The following is a 27,482-nucleotide window of genomic DNA, read 5'->3' as shown; positions in this document are numbered from 1 at the left end:
AGCAGCGGGGTCACGAGGGGGGCCGAGCCCTCCCGAGTGCTCCGGGAGCCGGATTTCACGCGCCGAGACACAAAGGGGCCCTTCTGAGCCGGAGCCGCTTACCCTGAGCGCTGAGCAGAGGGTGACGCGAAAGGACCCGCGGGGACGGGGACCGGCAGAGCAGTCAGGGAGCCTGACGGCTTCTCCTTCCAGCTCATGTGGACCGCAACTGGGTCGTGCCTCGTACCCGAGAGGCCAACTTACGGGGGCTTTCATTATGGGAAGAGAGCCAGCAGGCAACAGGGAAATTCCCAAAAAGCCCCCAGTCAGCAGCTCCCCTTCCCCACAGCACCTATTTTCAGCTCATACTGCCCAGACACACACCAAGGGTTGCGAATGCACTGAAGCATCCTTCTCCAAAGCTTTAACACAACCCTACACAAAGGGGGTGCTTCCACAGGCTGCCAAATCTGGCCCCCCAAAGCACCCTATCTCCCTGCCCTTGGCAGGACAGGGGGCTGCAGGGGAGCTCCTCAACCCTCCCCAGGACAGGAGCGCCACGTCCCGTTGTGTAGGGATGGGGATGACCCACTTAGCATGAAGAGGTTATTTATTATTATTATTATTAAAGTGGAGAAACCAAAGAAGCCAGACGTGGGGCCAGTTCAGCTGTGCTTTCCGTGGGAGAGAATAAACAAGCTGCGGCAAGCTTGAGCCCCGGGGGGGAGCAGATTCCCGACGGAGACATGTCTTGATGTGTTCACACCCGAGGCCAGCCGGTTTCAGGACAGGGCAGGGAGCTGCAGAGATTACGGTGGTGACTGGGCAGCCAGATAATCCTCCAAAAAATGAGAGCTCGGCTGGCTGCGAGGGATGTGTGGTCCGATGTTATCCTGGCTGGGATGCACCGGCTGCACTGTCCCACAACCAAACAACCTTAGGGATCTCCAGTGCCTGGACCCCAGGTGGTGCTGGCTATCTCCTGCAGGGCCGCGGCAGGAGGGACAGCTCGCAGCCTCCTTGCTCTGCAGCAGCCAGAGGGACAGCAATGGGCAGGGAGCCACCAGCTGCTTCGCTCACCCCCCCCAAAAATAACCAGGAGGCACCCAAAACTGGGTCAACCCACAAGGGCCACACCGGAGCTCAGCGGAGCCCTAAGGCGGTGCCTTGTTTGTATAACGAAGAGCAGATGGCAAGCTAACGAGGGCAGCCCGGTCTCTGTGCTGCACTTCCCAGGATGCCCCACCGCCCCATCTCTGAGCCGCCAGCCCAGCTCGGTGCAGTTACTGGGAGGGGGTTGCACCATCAGCACATCCCCTCCAGTACCGCCCTCCTTCCCTCTCTCCATTCAAGCACACCCAAAATCGAGTCCTTGGCACACATAGGTTAAGAGGCGACTACGGGTGCAGAGTCAGCCGTGCCTTTCCAGCACGTGGCTGAGCACTCCCATTGCAATTACACACACAGCTTTCTGTCCACCCGAAAAATGGGGAAGACAACCCTGGGAAAACCACGACCACCCAATACAAAGATTGTCAAGCAAGGTCAGGTGGCTTCCAGGAAAGAGCCAAGCATTAGGAAGCAAGCCTCGCTTCCCTTGCGTAAATATCCCCTGGACATCCCCACCGCAGCGTGCTCATGGCTCATGTCCCCGTATCACTTCCCCATCCACAGCACCCTCAGACCGCAGGGTGCAAGGCCGGGTCCCTGACGCACCAGCTCGGGAGCGCGGAGGAAGCGGCTCACCGCCAGCCCCAGCAGCCCCAGAAGTCATCCCCGCATTGCTCACCCGGGCAGCGGCAGGAATGCCCCAAGCACCCCAATCCCATGACTGCTGGCACAGAGGACAGCGAGCACGTGGGGCTGAGGGCTTTCCAAGCCTGGCCCCTCCACATAACTTGGGGCCAGCCAAAGATAACCGCTTGCCTGGTAACCCTGCGGGGACAAGCTGAGAGTGGGCTGCCATGGGTTTTGCTGCTGTGACCTGCTCAGCATCCCAGGGGGTCCTGTATCTCCATCCACCCCAGTGCCGCCCCATCCCAGCCCACAGCCAGTTTTGCAAATCTGACATTGCTTGCAATATCCTTCCACCCCCCCGAAATTAGGGTCTCCCTGCAGCTGCGGCGGCAGCAGGTGCTGCCCAGCACCCCGGCCTCACGGCGGCAACTGTTGGCGGCAGGGCCGGGGAGAGGCTGCAGGGCAGCCAGAGGCTCGCGTGGCTTTTTTGGGGGGGACAAAGGAAGGCTCTGTCTGCACGCAACAGCCTGGACAAATGCTGGGCATGGGAGCTGCCATCCAAGGAAAATCCAGACGTGGCAGTGACTCTGCCCTGACCTTACCCCGGCCCAGATGGTGAGATCGGTGCCCCCTCAGCAGAGCAGCATCCATTCCAGGGCTCCTGGGGATGGGGAGGGGAGCACCCAGCTGTCGGCACAGCCCTCCCTCCCCAAAGGAGATGCCAGAGAAGGGCAGGGGGGACCAGCAGGAGGGCAGAGAAGCCACCAGGCTGTGCCAAGCCTAACGCAGGTGCTTGCCAAGGGGACGGTGGGAAACGCCAATGGTTTAAAAGCAGAGGGATTGCAGCCACTGCTGAGGAATGCACCCCTCCTGCACCCTCTGCCTGGGGGAGCCACCTTGGCCACACTGCTGCACCCCTGCCAGGCATCCCATCCCCTGGTTGGGGACAGGTCGGCACCATGCGGGGACAGGTCAGGAGCCCCTCTCTCACACTCCCCAGGCAGGGGGGAGCCCTCCCCTCCCTCCAGCCCTGCCAGCAGCCAGGCAGCAGGATCAGGTAGCTGCTGAGGCAGCACTTTGCCGGGCTGGCCAGGCAGGGGCTGCCGCAGAAAGGCTGGGCTGCCCACCCCAAGGTCACAGCAGGCGACAAGGGGGGGACCTGGCAGCGCAGGGCTCGGAGCCTGCAAAGTGCTTCCACACTGCCATCGGAAAGCTCTGCGACCCCAAACGTTTTGGGGGCTCCAGGCAGGACGAGTCTACAAAATCTGCCCAGCATCCCAATGCTGGGACAGGACCGAGACCCACCTCTCCGTTCCCCATGGAGCTCCTGCTCCATGTCCTCGTGTCCTGCAGGGCCAGAGAGCCAGACCAGCTCTTTGGGGCACCGAGTTTAGAAACCAGCAAAAAGAAAACTGGGGAAAGCCTTGCAGGAGAGGAGGATGCTCAGACCACACCTGGGCTCCAAATCCTGGCCTCAGCCATGACTTTGCAGCATGCAGCCTGCACCCCAGCCAGGCACCCACCCTAAATTGCTGCTTGAAAGTGGCTCTGAAGGTGCAAAGACCAGAAAAACACTGAAAAAAGGAGGGAGAGGAAAAAACAAAACTGCCGTGTAAAAAGCAACTACCAGCCCCCCTAGACAAATAAGGAGCTAGAGGTGTAACGTTTTCCCCGTGGCTTTGTGAACCCTCCTCCCAAGGTGCCCCTTCCTTCCCATCCCCACTTAAAACCTCCCATCTGGAGCCCAGCGGCAGGAGAAGCTGCCAGCAACGCGACACCGGTCCCTCCGGATCCCTCATCGATCCGGAAGGGAGGACGAGCTGCCTCCGTCAGCTCCCCGCAGCCCTGCTCAGCCCTCACCATGCCCCAGCTCCCCGAGGGCTGCAGAAAGCCAAGCAGAGGATGCGGGGCTGGAGAGGACCACGAGCATCCCACCCCCCACCCCAACACATGCTGCCCATGTCCCCCCTGCCCCTAAACGCGCTGCTAATTGGCAGGGTTGCAGGCAGGTCGGGCGTCCAGAGGGAACACGGGCAGGACGAGCAGAATGTATAGGGACTATCGCTCGCAACAGCACCTGCGCCTGGTTCCTGCCAGGGAGGTCACCCTGCCTCCTCCAGGGCACCCTGACCAGCACAGATCAGGAGAAACAGCAAAAATGCAGGGTGCTATGCCCAGGATGGGGTGCTGAAGCACCTCACTAGCCACAGAGCAACAGGCTGGACCTCCCGGCCAAGCTCTGGTCCTCCTGCCCCTGGCAGGGACCATACCACAACCTTCACGCTGCCTTTCCCTGGCTGAGGATGCAGTTAATGCAAGCTGTGTTTATACAGGGCATGTACAGCTGTAATTATAGGCACGATGTTATGATAACAGGAAATCCGTGCCCTGTGGAGATGCAGGCAGAGAAAGGCACGCACGGAGCCATTTGCTAATTGCCACCAACAAACAGCCTTTTGTGCTGTGGCGGGGTACGGGAAGAGAAGTCTGCCCCACGCCGGGCTGAAGCCAGCAGCACCCACCTCCACCTACTCTGCCCAGGTCAATGGCAAAGCCGTACGGACCCAGACAGACAGAACCCACTCCATGGCAGCTACAGGCCAAAGCCACCTGCCCTGAGACACAAGGGGACAGGCTCTGATCCACCAGCGGCCAAGACTCAACTTCCCTAGGTTATAACCCTTCCACAAGACAGAGGTTTTGGTTGGTAGAGAAGAGCAAGGGGAAATTGCCCCTCACTGGCCCTTTGCACGTTACCCCCAATATATCAAGTCATGCTATAATGGAGGCATAGCCCTACCTGCACCCCCAAAGGGCTGGCGAGGTAAGCGGTCACCCCTCCCCATCAGCATCACTGAGGGCTTTCCTACCTTTTTGATCTTCCCACTCCGCGTGCCCGCAAAGACGACAGTTTGTCCTCTGTAGTCGTAGGCCGCCACCGAGGTCATCCCATCCTCCTTATCCACAAAGAGCGGAGTCCCCTCGATGGTGACGGTCCCGCCCAGCGGCTGGTTAAAATCCTGGCCGCAGAAATTGTCGTCGATCTGCAGCGGCTGTCGGAAGAAAACAGAGGAGAGATGAGCTTTTTCCTAAGGCCTTGACATGCCAGACCTCCCAGATGGCCATCAGCCATCTCCCACCTTCACCCCATCGGCTACGGCAGCTTCAGCAGCCCCATCCCTTGTCCCTCCTGCTCCAGCCATCCCACCTCACCAGTCAAGGGGAGGGATGAGCTGATGCTTCCCTAGAATTCCCTACACGCTGATGTAAAGCACTTGGGACACATCCAAGGCATGCAGCCCCTCTCTGCATCTGAACAAGCTTTGCAGACCAAGACCAAGGCTCTCGGTACTCTGTATCTTACAGAGCAGCACTTACAAACCCAGCGGGAGCCAGCGCACCATCCCTACTCCTCCTCCATCCCTGCTGCTGCCATCTCAGACACGTGGGATGCCGGCACGAGCTCCCCAGCACACACACGCTCCTCTCCTCCTCACCCCGGCGCTGACTTCAAAAAGAAAACGGCTTGGCAGTAAGGCAGGAGGGGCCGAATCCTGTGCCCGAGCCTTCCCCCAGAGACAAAACATTTCCCAGCCAAGGCTGTGCCAAGACAAACGGGTCAAGGCTCCTGAAAGAGCCTCACTTCACATAGCAGAGCCTCCAGCAAAAACGCTACCCACCTGCCAGCTCTGTTCCTCCTCCCACAGGAACGTCTTTGGGAAATCCCCGCATTTTTTTCATGCTGCCTTGCCCCAGACAAGGCGCCTGGCTCAGCCAGCTGCCTCCTCGGTTCAGCACTCGCCCGCGGGTCTGGGAGAAGCTTTTGCAAGCTCTGCCCGGGCAGAGGCAGGGCTGCAGGGGCTCCTCTCTGCCCTCGGGGCTGTGACGGCAGGGACCTCCGGCGAGGACAGTCACGCCGATGGGCAAGGCAAAACCAGAGGGATGCCCCCCATGAAACGCGGGATGCAGGCAGGGGAGCGGGACCAGGACCAGCTCCGCAGCACTCACCCCCTCCATCGAGCATCCTCACCACATTGCCCTGACCTGCTGAGCAGGACAACAGACCCTGGCCATGGGTATCCAGCCTGGAGGGCACATGGGCCTCCCGGAGGTCCCACGCTAGGCAATGGCCTCATGCGGTTGCACAGCACCACCAGCATCCACCCCCAGCAGCCCCCGGCCCGTCCCAGGCAGTGAGGGGCTCTGGCCAAATCCCCAAGGGTGGTAGTGAGCCTGGGCGCAGGAGGTTAGGGCAGCGAGGCAGGCACGGCTGACTGGGAGGCAGCCTGCTCTGGCCACAGGATTTTTCTGCTTCAAAAGGTTCCTTACATAACTTTGAATTTAAAGGGGAGAGAGGTTTTTTGGCAAGCAGCGGCCTCCAAATGCATGCCAGTCCCCAAGGGGTTTTAAATCCATACAGCATGTGCACGGAGCATATGGGAAAATGCCGAGCTCCCGAGCTCCACGTACACAAGGGCAGTACATAGCTCCGTGATTCCCACTCACCACTGCCCGGGAAGCGAGGGTCAGCCCGGACCGGCTGCCACCAGCAACCCGTGGTCACCCACGCGGAGGAGTGAAAACACGGCGCTTTCCCGTGCCCCGGCGCAACGCACTCGCAGCCACAACGCCTTCAGCCTCCTGCAGCCACGGCCAGGCTGCTCGCCCTCCTCGCCGTGCCGCCATGCCGGCCCCAAGGCCCACGGTCCCGCTCCTGGCTGCAGTGGGGACTCAGCGCCGTGCCAGCCTTCCAGTGCGGGAGGACCAGGAATGATGCCAGCTGGTCACATTTGGCCTCCCCAGGCGGTGTGGGGATGCTGGGCTGCTTCCTCAGTTACTCTAACTTCTGTTTTTGCTGGGTGCCTGAGTTAGTGTACAGCCAAAGACAGCCTCCCTTCCCCATCTGACCTTTGCTCATCCTTCCCTAAACTGGGGGAACTCCTACAGCCAGGTGCGAGAGATGCGGGGATCCCCAAAACAGGAATGTGGGGCATCAGGCGCCTCTGCAGCCACAGAAAAAGGGGGGGAAGGGGAATTAGGACCTCTCCACCCATCCTCTGAATCCCAGCCTTGCAAGCGCCCTCTCCTATCCCTCGGCCACCACACGCACAAAGCATCCTCCTCTGCATCACCAGGCTAGAGATTTTAAAACAGCAGATCCAAGAAAATGATCTTCCCAAAACCATGGAGTGAGACAGGAGCGATGCTCCAGCCAATACCCAGCTCCCATCCAGATACCTGGGACCCTTCAAGCGCTTTGCTGGGAAAAAACACTCTCTGGCCCCGACAGCCCCTCCACCCCGGTAAAGCATCCCAGCACCTCCCACCCAACCGCCAGCAGAAGCAGAGGGGTTAAGGGCAATGCCATGAAGGTATTTAAGCCCTGGCAGCCCCTGGGTGCAGTTTCTGCTCTCTCCGCACTCAATCTGCAGCTTCCCCAACCCCTCGGCTGCTGAATATGCAAGAGGAGAGATGTTTACAGTGTTTACTCCTCTCTGCTTTGTCTCAACAAACTCTCTGGGAAACGACAAATACAGCTGCGCTCCGGGACCACGAGGAGCGCCCGCCGCTGCCGCGATGCCGACACCACCTCGATAAATAATTACGCCGACAATTAGCTCATTAACAGCAAACTGCCTCGTTAGGAAAGCGCAGGCAGGCAGCACAGCGAGGTCGGGCCAAGGGCAGCGGTACAGGGGTTATGGCACCAACCGACATCGGGATGCGGGGAGAGGCAAGGCGGAGGGATAGAGGGACAGAAGGACGGAGGGACAGAAGGACAGAGGGACAGCTGTCCCCCAGCCGGTGCCGGCAGGGACCGACACGCACCACGGCACGCGAGGGCCAGTGACCTTGCAGCATTTCAGCTTGCAGATGCTGGGATCTGCAGGAGGCATCGAGCTCTGCCCGCTCTCCCATTTGCACGGGTGTTTGCAGGGACTGTGGCCTCAGCCCATTGCAAGCAGGGGTTGTTTGCTTTGGGGGGTTGGGGGTATTTTTTATTTATTATTATTATTTTTTTTGTTTTTATTTCAGTGCTTTCCTTTGGCACCCTTCTTGGCTGCTCCTGGCCCCCACACACCCCAGGCCCCCACCTCTGCGGTGCTGCAGCCTTCTCCTCTCTCCCAGCACTAACCCGCCTCCCCAAAACAGGGTCAGGAAACTCGGATTTCCCGGGGGAAGCAGCCTGCCGGAGCGGGGAAAGCAGGCCCGCAGCACTGAGTGAGCAGGAGCAGGCCATCTCCTTGACGTGCCTTGTCTCATTGCCTCCCTTCAAGCCCACTTACGAAAGCAATGAGGGAGCAGACAGCAGAGGCGAGGCTCGTGGAGCTCAGCGTTATTAATTAGCCAGTAATTCGCCAGTTAACACCATTACAGGCACACCCCATCCCCCTGTGCCCCTCCAGGGGCTGCCATGGAGGATGCAGGGGACACAAAGAGCCAGGGAAGAGGTTGCAGGAGGCAGGGACCAAGTGCTAGGCTGGGATGCCAGGCTTTTTGCACGTTCATCACTGCCCAGGAATAATCCCAGCGTGGTAGTTTGTTAACATCTGCATTTCTCTGGCTGTCCCTGGGAAGGATCTGGCTTATCCCGGCCCAGTTTGAGCCAGTTTGTCACCAGCCATCACCCTGTGCCAGCAGGCTGGGCAGCGAGCCCAACTAAGGACTCAAAACTCATTTTCCCCCCTGGGTGATGCTGCTGGCTGCGGGCACTGGCTCTGCCCACACTGCCAGCCTGGGGGTCGAGGACTCCGGGAACCTCGAATCGCTCCCTGCTGCAACATCTCCACTGCCGCTCCAACTTGCTGCCCTCTCCCAGCCCTGCTCCATCAGACCCTCGTCCCCCATGAACAGGGGGACAGGCGTGCTGAGGAGATGCACTGAGCGTATCTGGCCACAGGCACGCAGAACTCAGTCCCTGCATTGCACAGCAACAGCAAAGAGCCGAGCTACACAACACCGAACCCCTCTTCAGTGAAACACCGCGAGCAGCAAAACCTCTGGACAGGCTCAGGAGTGATTTAGGCAGCGAGGCTGGCGCAGGAGAATGGACCCGACAGTCCCGCGAGGTGCCTTTGCCGTGCATGCGAGTCCATGCATGGGTCTGAGCACGCCAGCACAAGGGGTGTCACTCGCCTTCCCGCTGCCGGATCGCTGGATCCCAGAAGGGGAGAAACAGGAGACAGGAATTTGCTCTGCTCGCCAGCACTGGGGAGGAACCGCTAACATCTCCCGAGCTGGCTGCCAAGCCTGGCGGCCTCTCCTCCTGGCTCCGGCACCGGCTCCAGAGAATTGGAGCTGCCCTGCAGCACTGGGGGATGAGCATCCTTCGGCCCCGTGCTGCTCAAAGTCTGGGAACGGGGCACCGGCAAAGCCTCCTCCAGCACGGACCAGCCTCAGCCCCTTGCCACCGCAAAAGAGCGGAGCGAGAGCTCTTGGGACATTTTCCATAGGGAAGGGGTGTAAATCCCAAGCAACTACTGACTTAAGCAATGACATTCTGCCTCCTTAAAAATAAAAAAAACCAACACGCCCTTTATTTTCTGGCTAGCCCTCGCCACCGAGAGATCCATCACTGCCACAACCCGCCCCAGAGGTGGCTGCATTTTATTAGGGGCACAGAGATGCCTGCCAGGAGGAGGTTACATGCTCCACAGGGTCTGGTTTGGCTTGTGCTCGGCACAGCGGGGGCTGAGGGCTTGACTCATGATCCAGCCATGCCTTTCTGGGCTCTGCTCGGCAGCTGGAGCAGGACGGGGACAGAAAACACCACCTGGCTCCCCTGGGGAACAGCGGCACCCCCCAACCCAACCCATTCAAAAGCAGGAGCTGCCCCATCCCGGCACGCATCCTTCCACCCTGCAAGAGCCATGTCTGCAGGACCCAAAGAGCATCTCAAGATCCACCTACTCATGCAGGCTGGCCACCAGGTAGCAATCCCAGGAACCTCCTAACACGAAACCCCCCCAAAGGGGTCAGAGCCCCCTCCCCAAACCCAGGGGGCACAGTGCTGCTGCGGAGCGCCGGGGGAGGCAAGCCGGGAGCGCAGGATGAAGCGGCGAGCATCTCCTCCGCCGGAGCCAGCAGCTGCGCAACCCAACAGGCAGCAGTGTAATGATTTCATCATTTTCCAGCAAAATTGAATTAGTTCAAAGCCAAAATCTGATTTGCGAGCCCAGCGCTCTTGACAGCAAACCCTTTACTTTGTCAGGCAGCTGTTAGCTGTCTCCTCCGGAGCTGCGGGGAGGACGGTGGGAGGGAAGGCAGGACTGCTCCGCAGGGACGCCCTGCCCACCTGCCTGCACCACCAGGCACCCAAAACCCTGCTCGGGCAGGGCTGGGGGCTTGGTGATGGGTGCTGAGCACCAGCAAGCGGGGCTGGGGGGAGGTGGGCAATAGCAGGGGTGTCAGGATCTCCACCAGACCCTCCCAAATGCGGACACTGGCACCCCAAAACCCCTCTCTGCCAATCATCTGACCCTGCCTGGGAACTACCCAGCCCAGCTTGGTGATGCCCAGTGTAAGACCTCCCCGCCACCCAGAGCCGTAGCCTCCTTGCAACCACTCGTAGTTTATAACATTGCCTGGAAAAAAATCCAGCAATAGTAATAGTTCAGCTGGAAAACAAACCCAGTGAGCCAAGCAGGGAGGTCCCCCATTCCCCACCATGCACAGGCCCCACACAGAGCAGTTGAGCCACAAGCAGGGGCCAGACGTGCCCATGTGGGCACCAGGCAGGAGGACACATCTCTGGGGACAGAGGGGAGTGCTCCCTCGGTTCGGAATTGCTGCTCTGGGATGCCAGCGCTCACCTCCTGCACTTCTGGATGACAGTTTGCACTGGCCACACTCAAAACCCACGTTCCTGACAGCGCCCTGTGCCCTGTGTCCTCTCCAGCACCTCATGGAGAGGACGTGGTCTCCCCATACTGAGCATGACCAGCTTCTACCGGGACCGCCAACCTCCCCGCCTCCCTCCATCAGGTCTGCGCTCCCCATCCCCGACATCCTAATGCCCCCAACACCTTCCGCTCGGCCACCACCAAGCCCCAGGTGAGACGACACAAATTCACATGCCATCTGCAAGGGATTCCCCAGCAGAGCCACAGCAGATACCCTGAGGGCTGAGCATCCCGGCCTCCCAGCCCAGCTCACTGACATCTCCCAAATCCACAGGGCAAGGGAACCAGAAGCAGGCACCTGCATCGGCACAGGGCCCCTTGCTTGGGGCTCTCCATGTGCACCGATGCAACCCAAACCCAGATAGTTGTCCCGCACCGAAGCAGTGATCTCCGCGAGGAATGCTATCGAGCAAGCCGAGCACCCAGCCCTAAAGGCACCAGTCCTCCCACTGGAAAAACACAGCTCAGGTCACTGGGAAAGGTTCAGCCAGAGAGCACCACCAGGAGCCAGAAACAGCCTGGCTTGGGTAGAGACAAGCGGGAACTTACCGAGTTGATGCAGCCCAGCTCCTTATTCAAGAGCCAGGGCAGCGAGAGTTTCCCTTCCCCTCTGTAGCATGACTGGATACGCTCCTTGATCTTATCCTTGATCTTCTTCAACGTGAAGAGGCAGAGCACAGACTCCTTGGGAGGCTTAACCCTGTTTTTCTGGCCCTGGGAGAAGATGGTGAAGAGGATATCCTCCCGCTCCGAGATGCCCAGGTACTTGGCCAAAGCCTTGCCAGGCTTGGTCAGGTAGGCGTCCTGGATCAGGCGGTACTCGATGCCGTCCTGCACGCAGCCGATGGGGAACTCCACATAGGAGTAGAACTTGGGGTCATCCACACAGAGGCGGACAATCTTGGAGGTGAAAAACTGCTCCCCGGTGGAGTCTGGCGAGGTGAGCTGGGTGTCCAGCTGCAGGGTCAGGTAGTAAACAAACTGCTCACTGCTGAAGCTGTAAATGTAGTAGATGTCGAAAGTGGGGAACTTGGAGAGCGTATCCGAGGGGATCTTAAGCTGGGAGGAGACAAACTCGTCCTGGTAGACAAAGCCAAACATCTCCGCGTTCTCCTCGTTGGCCATCAGCTTGCGGCTGGAAAGGGTGGGGAAGTACTCCGACTTCCCGTCAATGGGCGTCCCAATGAAGAGCTTGTTCTGCCCGTTCAGCACCTCGATGATGACCCCAGACATGGTGCCCGACTCGTTGACACTGGAGAGGTAGTGCTCCTTGCGGTGGTGGGGCTCACCCAACTTGAAGAGGTCGTCCAACCGCAGGAACTGGCAAATACCCTGGGAGGCACTGCCGCAGGCGATCAGCCGGTTCCCCGAGTAGTCCACCAGCAGCAGTTTGTTCACGTTGTTGGTGGTGACCAGCCCGTGCGGGCAGGACTGAACGCTGGGCGGAGGGTAACACTTCTCATTGTCCTCCACGGGTCCCGTCACGTGGGTCCGCAGGAGCGTGAGGTTATTGGAGAGCTTGTAGATCCGATTGACAGCCCCCACGTAGACCTCCCCGGTTTTGTTGTGGACCACCAAGTGTGTCAAGCTCCAGTCTGTAACCGGGAAAGTCCTAAAGGGAGACTTGGGGCTGCCTTCCGCCAGCGGTAGCCAGGTGCTCCCCAAGAGCAGTAAGGTCCAAACGTTGATGGACAAGTGGTGCTTGAGCCAAAGAAGCCACATTGCAGCAGCCTCACATCCAGCCGAGGCCATGCCCAAACCCAGCCACAAAATAAATAGAAACAAACCCAAACTAGAGGGATGAGGGAGGGAGGAGGAGCTAACGGGACACAGTCTCCTCTGCTTCCGCTGCGCTCGGCATTCAGGGCATCCTGGGCACAGCCAGTTCGGTCAGCCCTAGAGGGAGAAAGACAAAAAGAGCGGGGTTAGGAGGCTTCCCTGCATGGTGTCAAGCCTGTTCCACCCCACCCAGCAGAGACTCTGCCACTTTGTGCTTTTCTAGCAGGCAGCCTAACAAAACGTCCCCCATCACCTCCTGCCCCGGAGGAAGACGCGTCCCCAGTGCAGGGACCAAGGGAGCCTGCGAGATGCTAAGGACAACCCCACCTGGTCGCACACCACGTCCCAACCAAGGAGCTGCCATACACTTTGTCTCATCATCCCAGCCTCTGCCACCACCCAGCAGCCCCCTTCGAGGGGCAGCACCCTGCCCTCGCCCCCACCCAAGCCCCCTCGGGAAGAGCAGCAGCCGTTCAAGCGTGCCTGCAGCCGCTGGCTGCACCAGACCAGCACGTCCCCACAGGCAGCGGCCTGGTGATGCACGCCAGCACACCTACCGCATACAAACGCCTTGGCAGGGCGTAGCTGGCCCTGACCTGCTTTTACGACCACCAGCAGCACTGAAGTGATAGCCGGGGATGGCTGCTAACAAGCCTCGAGAGGAGCCCCCAGCCTGCTGCCCCTGCTCTGCTCCACCGCGGCACTGGGAGTGGATGCAAAAACCCAGTTTGCAGCAGCACAGCCTAAGCCCCTACACAGAGGGGGATCTCAAAAGCACCTTTAAAAGGAGCTGTGAGAGCCGAGAGCCCTGGCACACTGCCTACCTTCCCTGCCACCTGCCTGCCTGACAAACCCCAGGAGGGCCATGGGCAGGAGGAGGTGGGGGGGAGCAAGCGGGCACGGCAAGGAGAACCACATCCTTCTGGCATTTATATGCATTAAGAAAGGCAGGGCCAGCCATCAGGCAGTTGGCTTGAGAGGCTCCGGAGGGACGAGGAGGCACACGCAGGGAGGACAGAGAGCTCTGCACGCTGCTGTGCCACAGCTGGGGCTCGCCAACACGGAGCAGCAAAGCAGGAGGAAGCCAGCCAAAAACCCCACACCAGTGTGACCTTTGCACCCACAGCAGTGGGGAGGAGATGGCCACAGGTAGCCGATGCAGATAGCTCTGCCCTCCGTGTCTGCTCACCAGCCCCTCGGTTACACACACACACCCCCCATCTTCTCCATCCCCCTGCACAGGCACGAGCACCCCTGGGCTAACCTGGGGTTGTACAAACCCCCCACAGCCTGTCCCACCGACACCATCACGGCCCGTCCACCCGGGGTGGGACCATCGCTCCCAAGGTCCGCAGCCAGGACATGAGCTCAGCCCTCAGCTCCCCACCCCAGCCGCCGCAGATAAGCCGCTCTGAAAGCGAGCGGAGGACGAGAGCCTCCCTCTCCTTATCGCCCATCTCTGACTCAGCCCAGGATAACCCGCAGGAGGATCCGCACCAGGGAGTGGCGCGGGTAGGAAATATGGCCCGCGGTGACTGCGCGGCTCTGCCGGCATCGCAGACCGGGCAGGGTGTCATCAGAGGGCAGCCAGCTGCACAACGCCGTAACGGCAGGGCTGCGTGGGGCCGAATGGCTACCCCAGATCTCGGCAGCCTGCTCTTAGCAGGGCTGTGGGACCCACCAGCCAGGCCCCACGCAAACCCTGGGGGGCTGCGTCGTCACCAGGCCGGCGGCTGGGCCATACCGGTACCCCAACATCCCATATAGGATCCTTCAATTCTGCTGCCCCCTTCCCAAGCCACGGACCCAGCCAGGGAGAGGTCTGAGGGAAGGGAGAGACTTCTTCCCCCTTCTCCCGCTCCCAACGAACACAAAACCCCCCTCTCCCTTCCCAGAGCAAGCCTTGGCTGGGCCCCCGGCGCTTTGGGCAAAGCTTCTGCACCACTTCCAAACCCTCTCTGCAGATCTCGCCACCCTGCTCCCTTCTGCCCCCCAACACATCCACCTCCAAGGCAACAGCCTCAAGGGAGGTCTGGGCAACAGCGTATGAGCAATGCTGAGACCAAAGCCAGGTGCCACAAAGCTCTGTGGGTGTGAAGACAACCAAAGCACGAAGCCACCAGCCCTGGAAATCATCCCCATGGTCCTAATCCTAATTCCTACCACCTTTTCCAACATTGGGAGCCTCCTAGCAAAGAGCATGCAGCCACACCACTGCCGGGGCGAGCACGCTCCCGGGGACAGCCACGCTGCCCGGCATCTTCATTTTTTGGGAGGTTTCCCATCCCAAGAAGCCAGCATGGCTCTCACCAAGCCGCTGCAAACCATGCGGCTGAGCCCCTCCAGGAACAGCATGGCCGGCTGCCTCGCAAGGAGATCACCATCAACACAAAACCCACACACCAGTGACACGAAAAAAAAAAAAGAAAGAAAGAAAGAGGAGCAGGGAAGGCGGTGGAGGTGAAAGTGGGAGCTCAGTGCAGCGTGGGGATGCCAGCCAGAGCATCGCCCTGCTGGTACGGGTGAGGGGGGCAGGGAAGCCACTTTCTGAGTGCGTTTCTATGATTCATCGCTTCTATTTCAGGGAGCGGGAGATCTGGAGGTCGGGCTGCTGCCACAAAGCAGGGCTAGAAAGCCCAACAGGAGATTCCCAAATTAATGCAGGAAACTGCTACTCAGGAGCTGGAATGAGAGCAAAGCGAGGCAGAGCTGGGGCGAGCAGAGACGACACTGCAGAGCTCCTCCGAGATTTCTGCTCCTAAATATACATTAGCAGCAACATCTTGTCCTAGTGCCCTGACGCCAGCGGGGCTTTTGTCCAGTCCCGCTTAAAACCATTGCAGTGATTATTATAAAAAAACAGCAGGAAAGGTTAGCTTGTCTGCTTTCTTCAGGATTAAATGATCTGGGTACCTGAGACTCAGATCAAATTAAAGTGGGGTCCAGCCCCGCAGTGGTGAGGGCAGCAGGGAGCCCTGCACCGGAGCACAGGCGCCTGCGTGGCCCCAGCTCCCTGCCCGCGGGAGCAGCCAGGGAGGAGCGGCGCGGGGGCCAAAGGGCATCTCCCTCCCGTCACACCGCCTCCAGCACTCCTGGAGAGGTCACGGTACAGCTAACGGCAGGGCAGCTCCTCCGCCGGCACACACTTCAAACCGCACCGCACCACCCAAATCCCATGGGGCTGTGTCCAAGTAACACCTCGCCCTGAGGAGGACCCAGCCCAGGACCACCACGCCAGTGCTGCCGGGAAGCCAGACCCGCACTGCACACACCGCCACCACGGTCCCAAAGCACGGAAAACCCCGAGCAGACACCCTGGAGCCAAGCCCAGCCCTGAAATGAGTTGCAGTAAAATAACACACCCCAGACTGGAAGCACGTGTGCCAACTGGGAGAGCAGGACCAAAAATACGCCCCGTTAGACTGCCCGGGCGGCAAGCGATGCAGTGCAGAGCATCCCAGAGAGCATCCCCGTGCAGGGCTGGCTCACCCCACAGTGGGGCCACGCTGCCGGCGAGACAGCACCACAGGCTTGCGTTTGTCTTCCATGCACACACCGATAGATAGATACATACACAAACATATAACAGGAAACCTGCCGTCAGAAACAAAGCTGGTGAAGCAATCGCGCAAGCACCAAATCCGCCCCAGCCCCTTTCATCCCACGCCAGAAAGGACATTTGCTCATGGTTTCACCTCTAAAGTGGCCGCCCTGAGACAGTCACAGCTGCCGCATGGCCTGGATGGTGCTGCCTGCCTTGCCACGGTGAACACCCCCGTACCCCAACTTCAAAACAGCCTTTCATCAAAAAGCCATCGGCTTGCCCCACAAATGCCTGCATCCCACTTGCTCGCTGCTAAAGAGGTGGCAAGGGGCTGCAGCATTCATCTCCCGAGGCTGTGGGCTTCCCCATCCCACAGCGTGGCCAGAAACCTGGGTTTGGGATGGGAGATCACGCTTTGAGAAAATAATCACCACTTTTGATAGCGCAAAGCAGGAGTACTGGGATGGAAAAACTAACCTTAAAAGGCAAAGACTGGACAGAGCATTAAGGACCAGCTCTCCACTCATCCAGGCAGCGAATCCAGAGCACTGACGGATGCCGAGTCAGCACGGGCAGCTAGGCTGCGAAGCTCAGCCCTCACGGAAACAGCCAAAGCTGGGGTTTAAAACATGCCGATGAGCACAGAGGTGCACATCTGGCACCCGCAGACCCGCTTGCCGTCCCCACTCCTGCATCACCAAGACCCCAGCAGGCTCACATCGCCGCTGCTGCTCGCCGCCACCACACAGACCCCAGGAGGAGCCCCGCAGGGGTCCCAGGCGGGTCTGCATCCCCAGGGCTAGGGAAAGCATCGTTTGTCTTGGAGAGAAGCTGCTCTCAAGCAGTGGGACGAGGCTGCAAACTGCCCCAAGAGCTTTACAGCCTTGCACTTTGCAAGGGAGGCTGGAAGAGTGAAGCAATGGGATTGAAAACCCCCATATAACCGACCCTGGAAAGGGGAAATGGCATTTAATGCGTCTTTACCTGCAATCTCTCCAAGTCACTTGCTGCTCTCAGCAACAGGAAACAGTCTGAGAAGGAACCGGCTCCATTTTCAAACACGCGAGCTGCTAGGCTGCCAGCAGTTAGCAAAGTGGAGAGAGGGGAGATTATCCAGGGGAGAGAAAAGCCCGCAGGCCACAGGAGAGTCAGCCTCACCATACAGCTGGTGTATTTTTAGGTTCTTCTGCCTGGGAAAAGCCTTGCAACAATGAGGAAAGGCTGGTGGTGGTACCGAGTTAGAGCTGCACTACATATGCAATCGTCTGCAACAGAGCTAAACTTTAACTCCTTCCTTCACCACACACAGTCATTAAAAACTATTTGGCTGGGGTCTCTCCCTAGCCAGCGAGTTAAAACATTACAAATCTTATCTACCTGGCTCGAACCACACCCTGACGAAATCAATGCCAAGCTCTGAAGCCGCCCTGCTCCAGTCTCCATTACTATCAGGAGTATCTTCAGCATCTTCAGTTTCCTCCCGGGATCCTACCATCGCCCGGGCAGGGGCCGAGGACCCCCTCCTGCCCCATCACCGCAGCGCACGTGGGCACAGCAGCTTCCACTCCTGCCCTGCAAGGATCTTCTGGTCAAGGAATTCAACCTCTTCTGTCCTAAGAAACATGACAAGGAGAAGCAGCCATCTACTGCCTGAGGGCTTCAAGAAGCAGCTTGACCCTCAGCAAAAAGGGGCATAAAAGAACAAGTAGCAAGGAAATTAAATAGCATTTCTCCAGCGTGCAATTCCCCTTCCCCAGTCCACCACAAGAAGTCACGTCACGCCAAGGAGAACGGCTCTGGAGCCACCGCATGCTCTCACCATCAAGAGACTGCACGCTTCCCTGCAGAAAGCCGTTCCCAAAGAGGCTCACGAGCATTTCCGAGACAGAAACGCAGGCTTCCCCCAAACACAACGGCCCAAGGCAGAAAGGCATGCAAGGACAGTCTCAGCGGGTCCTGCCAGGACTGCTTGTCCCTGCTACGGAAACCAGGCATGGACCAGGACCTTACAGGTGTTCTCCACCTCCATTCAGCTGTGCTAGAAGTGCAAGCCGATGGCTGTCCTTTGCATTATTCTCACAACTCATCTAGCTATTGAAGTCTCTATAGGGACCATATAAGGTCTGCCAAGAGGCTTTCTATATGCAGCCCACAAGCTGGACGCGTACTTCCCAGGAGGACAGTGCACCTCGCCCTTCCCTTGAGCTCCTGCAGCCAAGGGAGCAATACAAAGCCCTGGACCGACCGATGCCTGGGATGGAGACCAACGCACAGCCCGCGGCTGACCATCCGCAGGGGACACGGCCTGCTGCCTCCCAGTCCTGCTTCAGGAAGCATGTCCATCAACACACATGGAGCAAAACACCTCACCCCAAACCCCTCTGCGCCTCTCGTCATGCTGCAGACCATGACCCAAGGCGCCAGGACCCCAGCTACGGGACTGTGTCTTCCTGCTACCAACACCAGGCCAGCTCAAGGCTTCACACCCCAGACTGATGTGAATTTTGCCACCTTGATCAGGACGACTTAACAACATTTTGTCCCCAGTTTCAGAGCAAAGTCCAGACCAAGTCCCCTGAAGGCCACCTTCCACCTTGGCTTTGGCCCATGCACGCCAGACCCCAGTTCTCACACCCCATTGCCCCATGCAAATGTCCCAAAAACCAGCCCAAGGTCACCTTGGTCCAGCTGGACCTGCAGAGAGCCAGAAGGTCACCCACAAGCCAGGTCTCCCAACAGCCAGCAGAGAAGTCCAAGGAGAGGTCCTCTGGCCACTGCCACCCTTCCCTTGTCTGATCTCGCTCCCTGTGGCATAACACTTCGCTCCTCACTCCCCAACCCACTGCTCCACATCCTTCACCGGGCCAGGGCAGCCACAAACACAGTCCGATGACCTGACCCTCCCCAGATCAATGCACCTCTTCCAGCCCGGCTCTGCGGGGAGGACTTTCCCCTCTCCGACACGCGCACACACACCTCCGCACCTCCCAACCGCCTCTGCAAGGCCAGCGGGAGAGCTGCGCTTCCCCCAGATCTCAGAGCGAACCCAGGGAGCTCCCGCTTTGCAATGACACGCTGGCACAGGAGGATTCCCGGGTGCTGAACCCCCTCTGCTCCCAGCAAAAGGAGGTCGCTCTGAAGCTGGCTTAATCCTGGCTGAGCTGAAATTCCCATGCTTCCGCCTGGCCCCGTGCTGACACCAGCGCTTGTGTCATCACGTGGCGAGCTGAGCACGACCGCCGCCAGAGTTAGGTCTGACTAAAAAAAGACCACAAAACTTCTCCAAATGAGGTTTCACGAGCTAAACCCCAAGCTGTGCCTGCCTTTCCTTCCCCCCAGACCTCCTGTCCTTCCCTCTTTCCCATCCCAGCCGTGCTGCCCCAAGCGCCACTGCCGGAATCGGCTCAGGTCCCAGCTCCGCTTCCCCTGTGGAGGTCCCAGCTCAGCACGGCCCCACTTGCCCAAGGTGGAGCAGACCCATGAGCAGTGAGTCAGCCCGAGGGCTAGCAGAGCCTCGCTCAGCTGCGGGACGGGCAGAGAGGGGAAGAGCCCGAAAGCCTCCCCACAGCAACACCACCACAGGGGACACTGCTCCGAGAGACTAACGGGGGCTTCCTTTGCAGCAGGACGGGTGCAGGGCATCTGATAAAAACGGAGGCATGGCACGCACCATGGCAGGGGCCGTGCCTGCGCTCTGCCCTCCGGCTGGCAGTGCCGCCCGGACCAGCGGCACCGGCACGGCCCCCCGCTCCGGTTGCCCATGGCAAAGAGGTCTTACCCAGCCGACTTGGGCAGAGCAAATTTCAAAGCGTGAGCACAGAACTGCCCAAGAGGCGGTGGCTGGGACAGAGAGCAGAGCAGTGCTGCTTCTCTCCCTGCAGATCCTGGTTGCAGCTCCAAGCCACGATGGACACAGGCGTGCTGCTACGGCCTGATGCTGTGCACAAGGGGCCAAGACGCCAACAGGCGTTAGCGTAACGGATCTCCTTATTTGCCATAAAACCGAGAGGACGCAGCTGCCTGCCTGTGCTGGGAGGGCTGTCCAAGCACCTCTGCCAAAAATCCACTTTCTGCTAATGAAGGTGGCTGGATGGCAGCTCCAGCGAGCACCGTCACCCCACAGAGGGCCAGAGAGCCACGCAAGGCACTCCCGGTGAGCCAAAAGACATCCTGCTCGGAGTCCCGGTGCAAGCTGGCACACGCCCCTGGCACCCACGCATCCCTCCCTCCCGCCTCTCACCCACGCAGGCACGAGGCCATGCAGAGCAGGACCTCTCTCTCCCACCCGTGCCGGCAGGCCTGCGGGCACCGCCGCCGTGCCGATAATAAGGAATAATAACGGGTGTCGGTGGAAGCCCAGGCTGCCGGCAGCGTCACAGGCTCGGCGGCGGCTCTCCTTCGGAAGCGGCGTTGCCTTCCTGCCTTCCTCCTCCCCCATTTCTTCCCGATGACATCAGCCTGAAAAACAGGTTCTTGACTTCAGAAGGGCTCATCTGGTCCCGCAGGAGAGGGGAGAGCCCCCCCATGACTCCAGGAAGGATGCAGCCACCCAGGAGCCGGACCCCGAGATAAGCAGCGGCAGGCAGGCAGGCTGGGCATGCCAGCACTTCTAGGAATAAAAACCACCGAGGAGGAAATGGGGGTGGAGGGAGTGCGACGCTGTGGCGCTGGGGAACAGATTTGAAATGTTTTACAGAGGCCTCGGCAGCTGTAAGCTTGAGCTTGGGCTCACATCCCGGCTCTGCCACTGCTCAGGTACGGGGTGGACCGACCCACCCAACGCAAAAGCCAAAACCCAGGGCTGGCTCCTGGCCCCCTTTGGCTCCCAGAGGCCAACAGCAAGTCCTCAAGCTGGCCAAAATGACAAGACAGGACTTAACACCGCCCAGCAAAGCCTTCCGAGGGCCACAGGGCTGGACTTGGACCAGCGGGGAACATGATTCTGCGAAACATCCTGCCCACCGTCCAAGCTCGAAGATTATTTTTAAACTCCTCCTAAAATATTTTTGGGTTTTCCTCTTCCCCTGTTGAAACTAACAGTCTGCACAGGAAGAGCGAAGCAGCCGCCTGTACACAGACCACGGCCGCACGCACAAAGCAAACAACTTATGGCCATTATAATTACCTGCGATGTTATCGGCAGCTCTGACAGGGCTGGCATTCGCAGAAGGAAATGTGATTTGCACGTCGTGTCATTCGAAACGCGAGACCAGCCTTCCTCCCACCCTGCCCGAGGGGTCAGCCACCAGCAGCGCCCACTCGCGCCGAGGCGACGTGAACGGGGGGAACAATCCCTGGACACGTGGCTACATCACGCAGGAATTTTTCTTCCCCCCAACACAAGCACCAACGGGAATCTGCCTCTCCTCTCACCAGGGATTTACCTTCTGCAAGAGCCTGAATATTTTGACATGCAAGCAGTTGCTTAACTAAGCACGTAAAGCAAAGGGACTCGCAGGGATCCTACAACGACACCAAGATTTGCCGGGATGCTGGGGTAGCGACGGTCGCGTCCGGGGCCCGATCCTCTGCTATCACAGAGGATCGGGCCCCGGACGCGACCGTCGCTACCCCAGCATGCCGGGAGGGCGAGCACCCCAGCTGGCTTCCTGGTAATGGTGGGAAACCAGCCCTGCCCCTAAACCCTCACGCACCGGACCACGGCTCTGCTACACCAAACTCCCAAGAAAATGCGAATCGCTCAACATTTATCCGTTCAAACCACCCGTACAATTAGCAAGGGTTTTTTTTTTCCTCCCTCCAGTATAATTATATACATTTTAATGCAATTACCACCTCTGTATTTTGTACATTAAACAGTAGGCAACTGAAGGAAGAGAAGAGGCTTTCTTTTTCTTGGCTTCGCCTTTCTGAAAATAATAGTATGTTGCAAAACAGCTCCGGCAGAAGGGCTTATCTTTACCGGAGAAAGAGGGGGAGCAGATGGAAAATGGGAAGGAGGGATGTCCCGAAGGGAAAGCAGAGATTGCAGTGCCCCTCCATGCTGCCCTCGCCCTCCAGTCCCTACACGTACCTAGACCTGGAAACTGTCCTTGATACCAGGGGCAGGACTCGGAAACAGCTTCAGCCTCTGTCCTCCACCGCCGACAGAAAGAAAAACCAAATCAAGCAAATGGTCATCGGTTACTCAACTCCCGAAGCTGGGGTCATTAGCCAGATTAAAGTTCCTGAGCTCCGGCCGGCAGCACGGATAGCAAAGTACAGCTAAACTGCCCAAATTGGATTACTACCGCTCCCGGGTCTCCGTGCCAAGTTGGCCAGCGGATTGCGGGATGCTCAAGACGGGGAGGCAGGCACCGAGCCCCGGGGCTGATCCGCAGGCTGCTGGGGAGGAGGAGGAGAAACGGGGAGGAGATAGCCCCCGCACAGCAGGTCCCCCAGAGCCCTGCAGCCCATCCCTGGCAACCTTGTCGTGCTCTCACCCTGGGCACTTTCTCCAGCGAAAGCCCTCGCAAGCTCAGCTCAAGGAGCAAAGAGGATATCGCGCCGTGGCTCACACCGGGCCCCGGATCCACCCCAGCGATAACAAATCTCTGCGGTTCAGGCGGCTCAAAAGGATCTTGGCCCGTGGGCACAGACCATCACACAGCAGCCCACAGGGCAGGGGGGGACTCAGCTCCCGGCACCATAAGGACAGGAGGGTCACCCAAAATAGTCCACCTTACGCCACGCAAAGAGGCTTCAAAGCAGAAAGGAGCAAAAGCGTTTGTAGAGTGCGAGCCCAACAGTCTGGACGTGGAGTTTTTCTCCAGACTCAAACATCTCAGCACATCGGCAACAAGGAGGAGGTTTGCCAAGCCTTGGCTAAAGGAAAAATAAACTTTTAAATGTTTTTAATTCAGGGTTTTAAGTGGTGGCTTCCACTTGGAACAAAGGCTGGAGGCAGCCACGGACATGGGATGCTCAGAGAAGCGGTGCAAACAAGGACACCGCCCCACGCCCGGCCACGCTCCCGACAAGCTGGTGGGAAGACGTGTTTTGGCTACACGACACACTGAGCACAGGGGAGACAAGCCATGTCTGCCCGTGCCTGGCATGGAAACCATCCAGATTTATTTATTAGCTGGAGCTTTTCTCCTCCATGACGTACAAGATGCTTGTTCAAACTTGGCTTCCGAGCGTTGGCCACGTTGGGGTATCTACATGGCTCCCGTGCTGCATCCGTGGCCAGGACTAAGAGGGGCACGGCTGAGGCTGCAGGTCAGAGACTTTGTCAGAGCACACGTGTTCTCCCCACATACCACCTACCCGTGGTGGGATGTTCCCCATAGCGCTGCCCAGAACATGTCGTGGGCTACAACCAGAGAAGGTGGTGGCTGTCTCCAGCCTGAAGCCAAACCAGCCACCCCAGCGCTGGACAGTGGCAAACACTCGCTCCTCCCCATTCTGCATGGAGCCACAGCGCTCAGCACCTTGCTGGGAAAACAGGCCCCAGCCCAAACCCAGGAGACGTGAGGGATCACGGGCCACGCTGAACCAAGCCCCCCATCACTCGTGATTCCCAGCCCTTGTCCCCAGGACCTTCCTCCACACGCACGGCAGCTCCCCAGCCCAGCACTGGCCAGGAGCCCTCTGCCCACTGGTTTCTTCCATACAGCACAAAAGTGCCCAACGACACAATCTGGAAGGGGCATCAACAGATCACAGAGAGCAACAACCCAAGGTTTCCATGCAGGAGAGACCACCCCCCAAGGTACATCGCACCAGCCCAGGTCAACACCAAATCTGAGCTTGCTTGCAGGCAGCAAGGATGGCACACGGGCACGGGGGTGACCCACGCCCCCCTTCCCATTGCCACACAGTGGGATGGCAGCACCCGCGCTGCCCTGCCTCTTCCAAGGTCCACCTTCCTCCTGTCATGCCAGAAAACATGACCGACCCCTCGCTGCGGACACAAATGACCGCAGCACCGAAACACCCTACACGGAGAGGCGGTCACAACAAAGCCCCGCGGGACTCAGCAGAAGCCCGATGCTGCGGGCAGGCTCCCCTCGGTTTGCAGGGAGCTGGCAGCGCCAGCACCGGGCTCTTCTGCTCGGAAATTCCCAGCTCGGGGCCAAGTCCGGCTCTCGCCGGTGGTTAGTGCTACAACCAGAGCAAGGCAGGCAGCAACAAAGGCCCTGACCCGCGCTCAGCCCAGAGAATAAACACGTACAAGTTTCCTTCATTAAGCCTGATCCCAGGGCCGGATCCTTCCCTTTGTTCAACGGATGTCAAACGTGGCGAACCCACCGAAATAAATTGCCCGGCGTGACATTTACACCCGGGGAGCAGGGCAGGGGCCGGCCCCGGCTGCTGCTGGGATGGAGGAGGGGAGGCAGCCCTGCCAGCACGCAGCAGCGTCGCTTTTATTACCCTCTTCCATTTCGGCTGCGCAAAGCTCCTGCGAAACAACGCTCGCCCAGAGCTGCCGGCATGGCCCTCGGCCCCGTCTCCGCTGGAGTTCGGAGTTTGTTTATCTCTCGCAGGGCCCTCTGCCTCGCAGGGGAAAAGGGCTTTGTGTTACGGAGAGGCACAAGGGCTCTTCTCCACGGCTCCGTGCGCAGCCCGAGCGCGCACGAAGGTGGATGCCTCCGCTTCGCTGCAAATCCAATGCATCTGTTAAAAAGAAACACAAGCCAAGAAGGGAAAACTCTCACCGGTGCCGCTATCGCCGTGCTAACAAAAACGCCACCGAAACCTTAATCTTCAGGATACCAGCTGCAGAAAGCCCAGCCACCCCACGGAGCCGGAGCCAGCCAGCCCCCGGCGCTGCCTCCCCGCAGCCCCTCGGGAAGCAGCGCATCCAGGCTCGCCGCTCTCGGAGGAGCGGCACCGGCAGCCGAAGCCGCGGGCGGATGGGGAGCACCGGCTCACACGCCCGATCGGGTATTTTGAATCCAAACTTCCTTACCAGCCTTCCTTACGGCCCCGTGCCGCCGCGCCGCTGCCAGCACCGGCATCCACCGGCACCAGCAGACCGCGCCGCGGTGAGCAGGCAGAAGCAAAAACCCCTCGCAGCCGCTTAAGAAATTATCCGTGCATCCTCCCAGAGGCTTCTGCCCCGCTGCTTTTCCTTGGCTTCTCCACCTTTCCATCCCGTTCGGTCACCAGTGTCTTGAGAGACAGACATGGAGTCACTCATTTTACCCACTGAGTACATACAAAAGACCCTGAGATTGTTCAGGAAGCAATTAGCCGCCGTTCAGAGGAAAATGGTGTTTTCAAATGGATAACCTTTGATGTAGTCAATAGCCTCGGCTCCTCTTTTTTTCTTTTTTTTTTTTTTTTTTTTTTTTTCTCTTGCAGCCGCACACAAAAGAAATAACCACACACACAAAAAAAAAAAAATCTAGTAAAAGGCTGGTAATTCCCCCCGACACAGCCCTCGCTCAGCAAAAAGGGGTTTTCTCGCCAGCCGAAGGAAAAGCAGCTTCGGGAAGGCAGCTCATCTGCCCAACTTTTCTCCCCTCCGTGTCCCAGAGCACAGAAGGATCATGAATATTCATCCCCCCCGTTAGCAGGTTCTGCTTTTGTTTTGTCCTCCCCAAAGCAGGAGGCAGGGGGGAGCTAACAAGTGAGGTTAATGCCGGTCTTTTCTCTCCCATCCATCTCCTCTTTAACCAGTGACCTTCACGTTAAGCCCTGTTTACACACCAGCCCCCCTCCCCTGGCTCCCCCCACCCCGGCGCTTGGACAGGGGCAGGAGGAAGAATTTCCCCGCAAGGAGGACAAGGGAGAAGAAGGGATTCCGGGATTTATTTCAGCATGCCACAGAGATTTTGCAAATCCCTCCCCACTCGCACGCCGGAGCTGCCGTGTGTGTTCGCAGGGCAGAAATGGGAAAGGCAGAGGGGTAAGGGACGCTAAACGTGCGGCCAGCCAGCTTTATTTGCCACCTTCCACGTTAATATCGGAGGCGGCAGGCGCGCACCGGCACGCAGCCCCGCACGCAGGTATCGCAGCCTCCCACGCCTCAGTCGGAGAGGTGCCCAGGCGCTGCGCTGCAAAACTACAACACGATCATAATAGTAACGATTATACCGAGGGTGACGGCAGCCATCCCACGGGGTGCTCTGCCTCGCTGGGCAAAGCCGCCCCCGTCTGCCAGCATCCCCCCGGCATCCCTCCACCGGCTGCTGGGGAACGGGAAGCGAGGGGTCAACGGCAGCTCTGCGGGTTTTGGGGCGAGCCCAGGCTGGATGCCGCGCACCGCGCCCCGGCGGGATGCGGGGATGCAAGAGCGGGGATGTGAAGCAGCGAGGATGTGAGAGCAGATGCGGGGATGTGAAACAGCGAGGACGCGGGGTACCAGGAGGCAGGGATGGCAGCGAGGATGCGGGGCAGTGCGGATGCGGGGATCCGAGGCAGGGATCCGAGGCAGGGATCCGAGGCAGGGATCCGAGGCAGGGATCCGAGGCAGGGCGGCCGGGAAAGGCTGCGCCCCGCTCACGTCTCCAGCGGTGCCGGAGCCGGGCGGGCAGCGGGCTCCCCGCGGTGCGGCACTAGGGAAGCCAACCCCGCCGAGAGCCGGGGCGGGCTGCGGGAGACAGGGAGGGAGAGAGGGAGGGGGGCGGCCGGCCCCGCCGCCGCGCCGGGCAGGGAGGCAGCCCCGGCCCCGGCACCCCCGCGGGACCGCCCGCCCCGGCCCGAGCAGCCCGGAGCAGGGAGGCGGCCCCCGCCCGGTCCAGCCCGCACCTGCCCGGTCCCCGGCGCCCCACCGCGACCCCCCCCCCCCCCGCGGGGGCGTGGGGTGGATCAAGAACAAGGCTCGGTCCCCGGCGGGTTTTCGTCCCCCCGCGGGAGGCGGCTCCCGCGGCCGCGCTCCCGGAGCCGCGGGGCGCAATGCGGGCTGGCCCCGGGCGGCAGCAGCGCGGCGCCGGCCCGGCCCGGCCCGGCCCGGCCCGGCCCAGCCCAGCCCGGCCTCCGCGGCCCCTCCGCGCCCCCCCGACGGGCCGCCGCTGCCCTGCCCGGCCCCGCACCGCTTCCCCGCCGCCGCCGCCGCCTATTTTTGGGGGGGGCGATCAAACCAAATCCGCGTCTTTTTAACGACCCAACCCACCGGGCGCGGAAAGGCAGGCGCCGCGCCCGCGGAGGAAAGTTGCAACCGGGTTACTCACGGCTCCGCTCCCCGCTCGCCTCCGCCGTGCCAGCCATAACCGCATTCCACACCGGGCCGCCCGCCGGGCCCCCTCCGCCGCCGCCGCCGCCGCCTCCTCCGCCGCCGCCGCCCGCCGCCGCCGCCCGGGGCTCCGCGCCCTCCGCGCCCGCCTCGCTCGCGCCGCCGCCGCCGCCGCCGCTGCCCCGCATGAATGGGACGGCGGCGCGAGGCCCCGACGGAACGCCCGCCCGCCGCGCGCCCCCGCCGCCCCGCGCGCGCACGCACGCACGCGCACACCCGCCCGCACCGGCGGCGCGAGGGAGAGGGGAGTGGCTCCGCCTCGCCTGCAGGGGGCGCCCAAGGGGAGGGGAGGGGGCGAGGGGGCGGGGCCTCCCCGCCCACCGCCTGCCCTTAAAAGGGCGATGCGGCGCGGGAGGCG

General features: G+C 60.1%; 1 protein-coding gene across 3 annotated transcripts in view; it reads right to left on the bottom strand.

Moving 5' to 3' along the window:
* The window catches only part of PLXNA1 (plexin A1), a 120,760-nt gene extending 93,593 nt beyond the window's left edge, over nt 1-27,167 (bottom strand). Inside the window, exons 1-3 of one of the 3 annotated variants that reach the window (XM_087744426.1) lie at nt 27,063-27,167; nt 11,169-12,515; nt 4,587-4,769 (exon numbers count right to left, since the gene is read on the bottom strand). In XM_087744426.1, the coding sequence (XP_087600552.1) occupies nt 4,587-4,769; nt 11,169-12,371 (1,386 nt within the window). In that variant the 5' untranslated portion in view covers nt 12,372-12,515; nt 27,063-27,167. Of the gene's footprint in view, nt 1-4,586; nt 4,770-11,168; nt 12,516-24,856; nt 25,008-27,004 lie in introns of those variants that run through there. The other 2 variants (XM_087744427.1, XM_087744428.1) reach the window with 2 other exon arrangements.
* Nucleotides 27,168-27,482: the final 315 nt, after the last annotated feature.

This window comes from Nipponia nippon, unplaced genomic scaffold, assembly GCF_047370975.1.
Source record: "Nipponia nippon isolate SJK-2023a ecotype South Korea unplaced genomic scaffold, ASM4737097v1 scaffold_9, whole genome shotgun sequence".
Lineage (NCBI taxonomy): Eukaryota > Metazoa > Chordata > Aves > Pelecaniformes > Threskiornithidae > Nipponia > Nipponia nippon.
The sequence above is the reverse complement of the archived record's forward strand: the minus strand, read 5'-3'. Positions and strand labels throughout refer to the sequence as shown.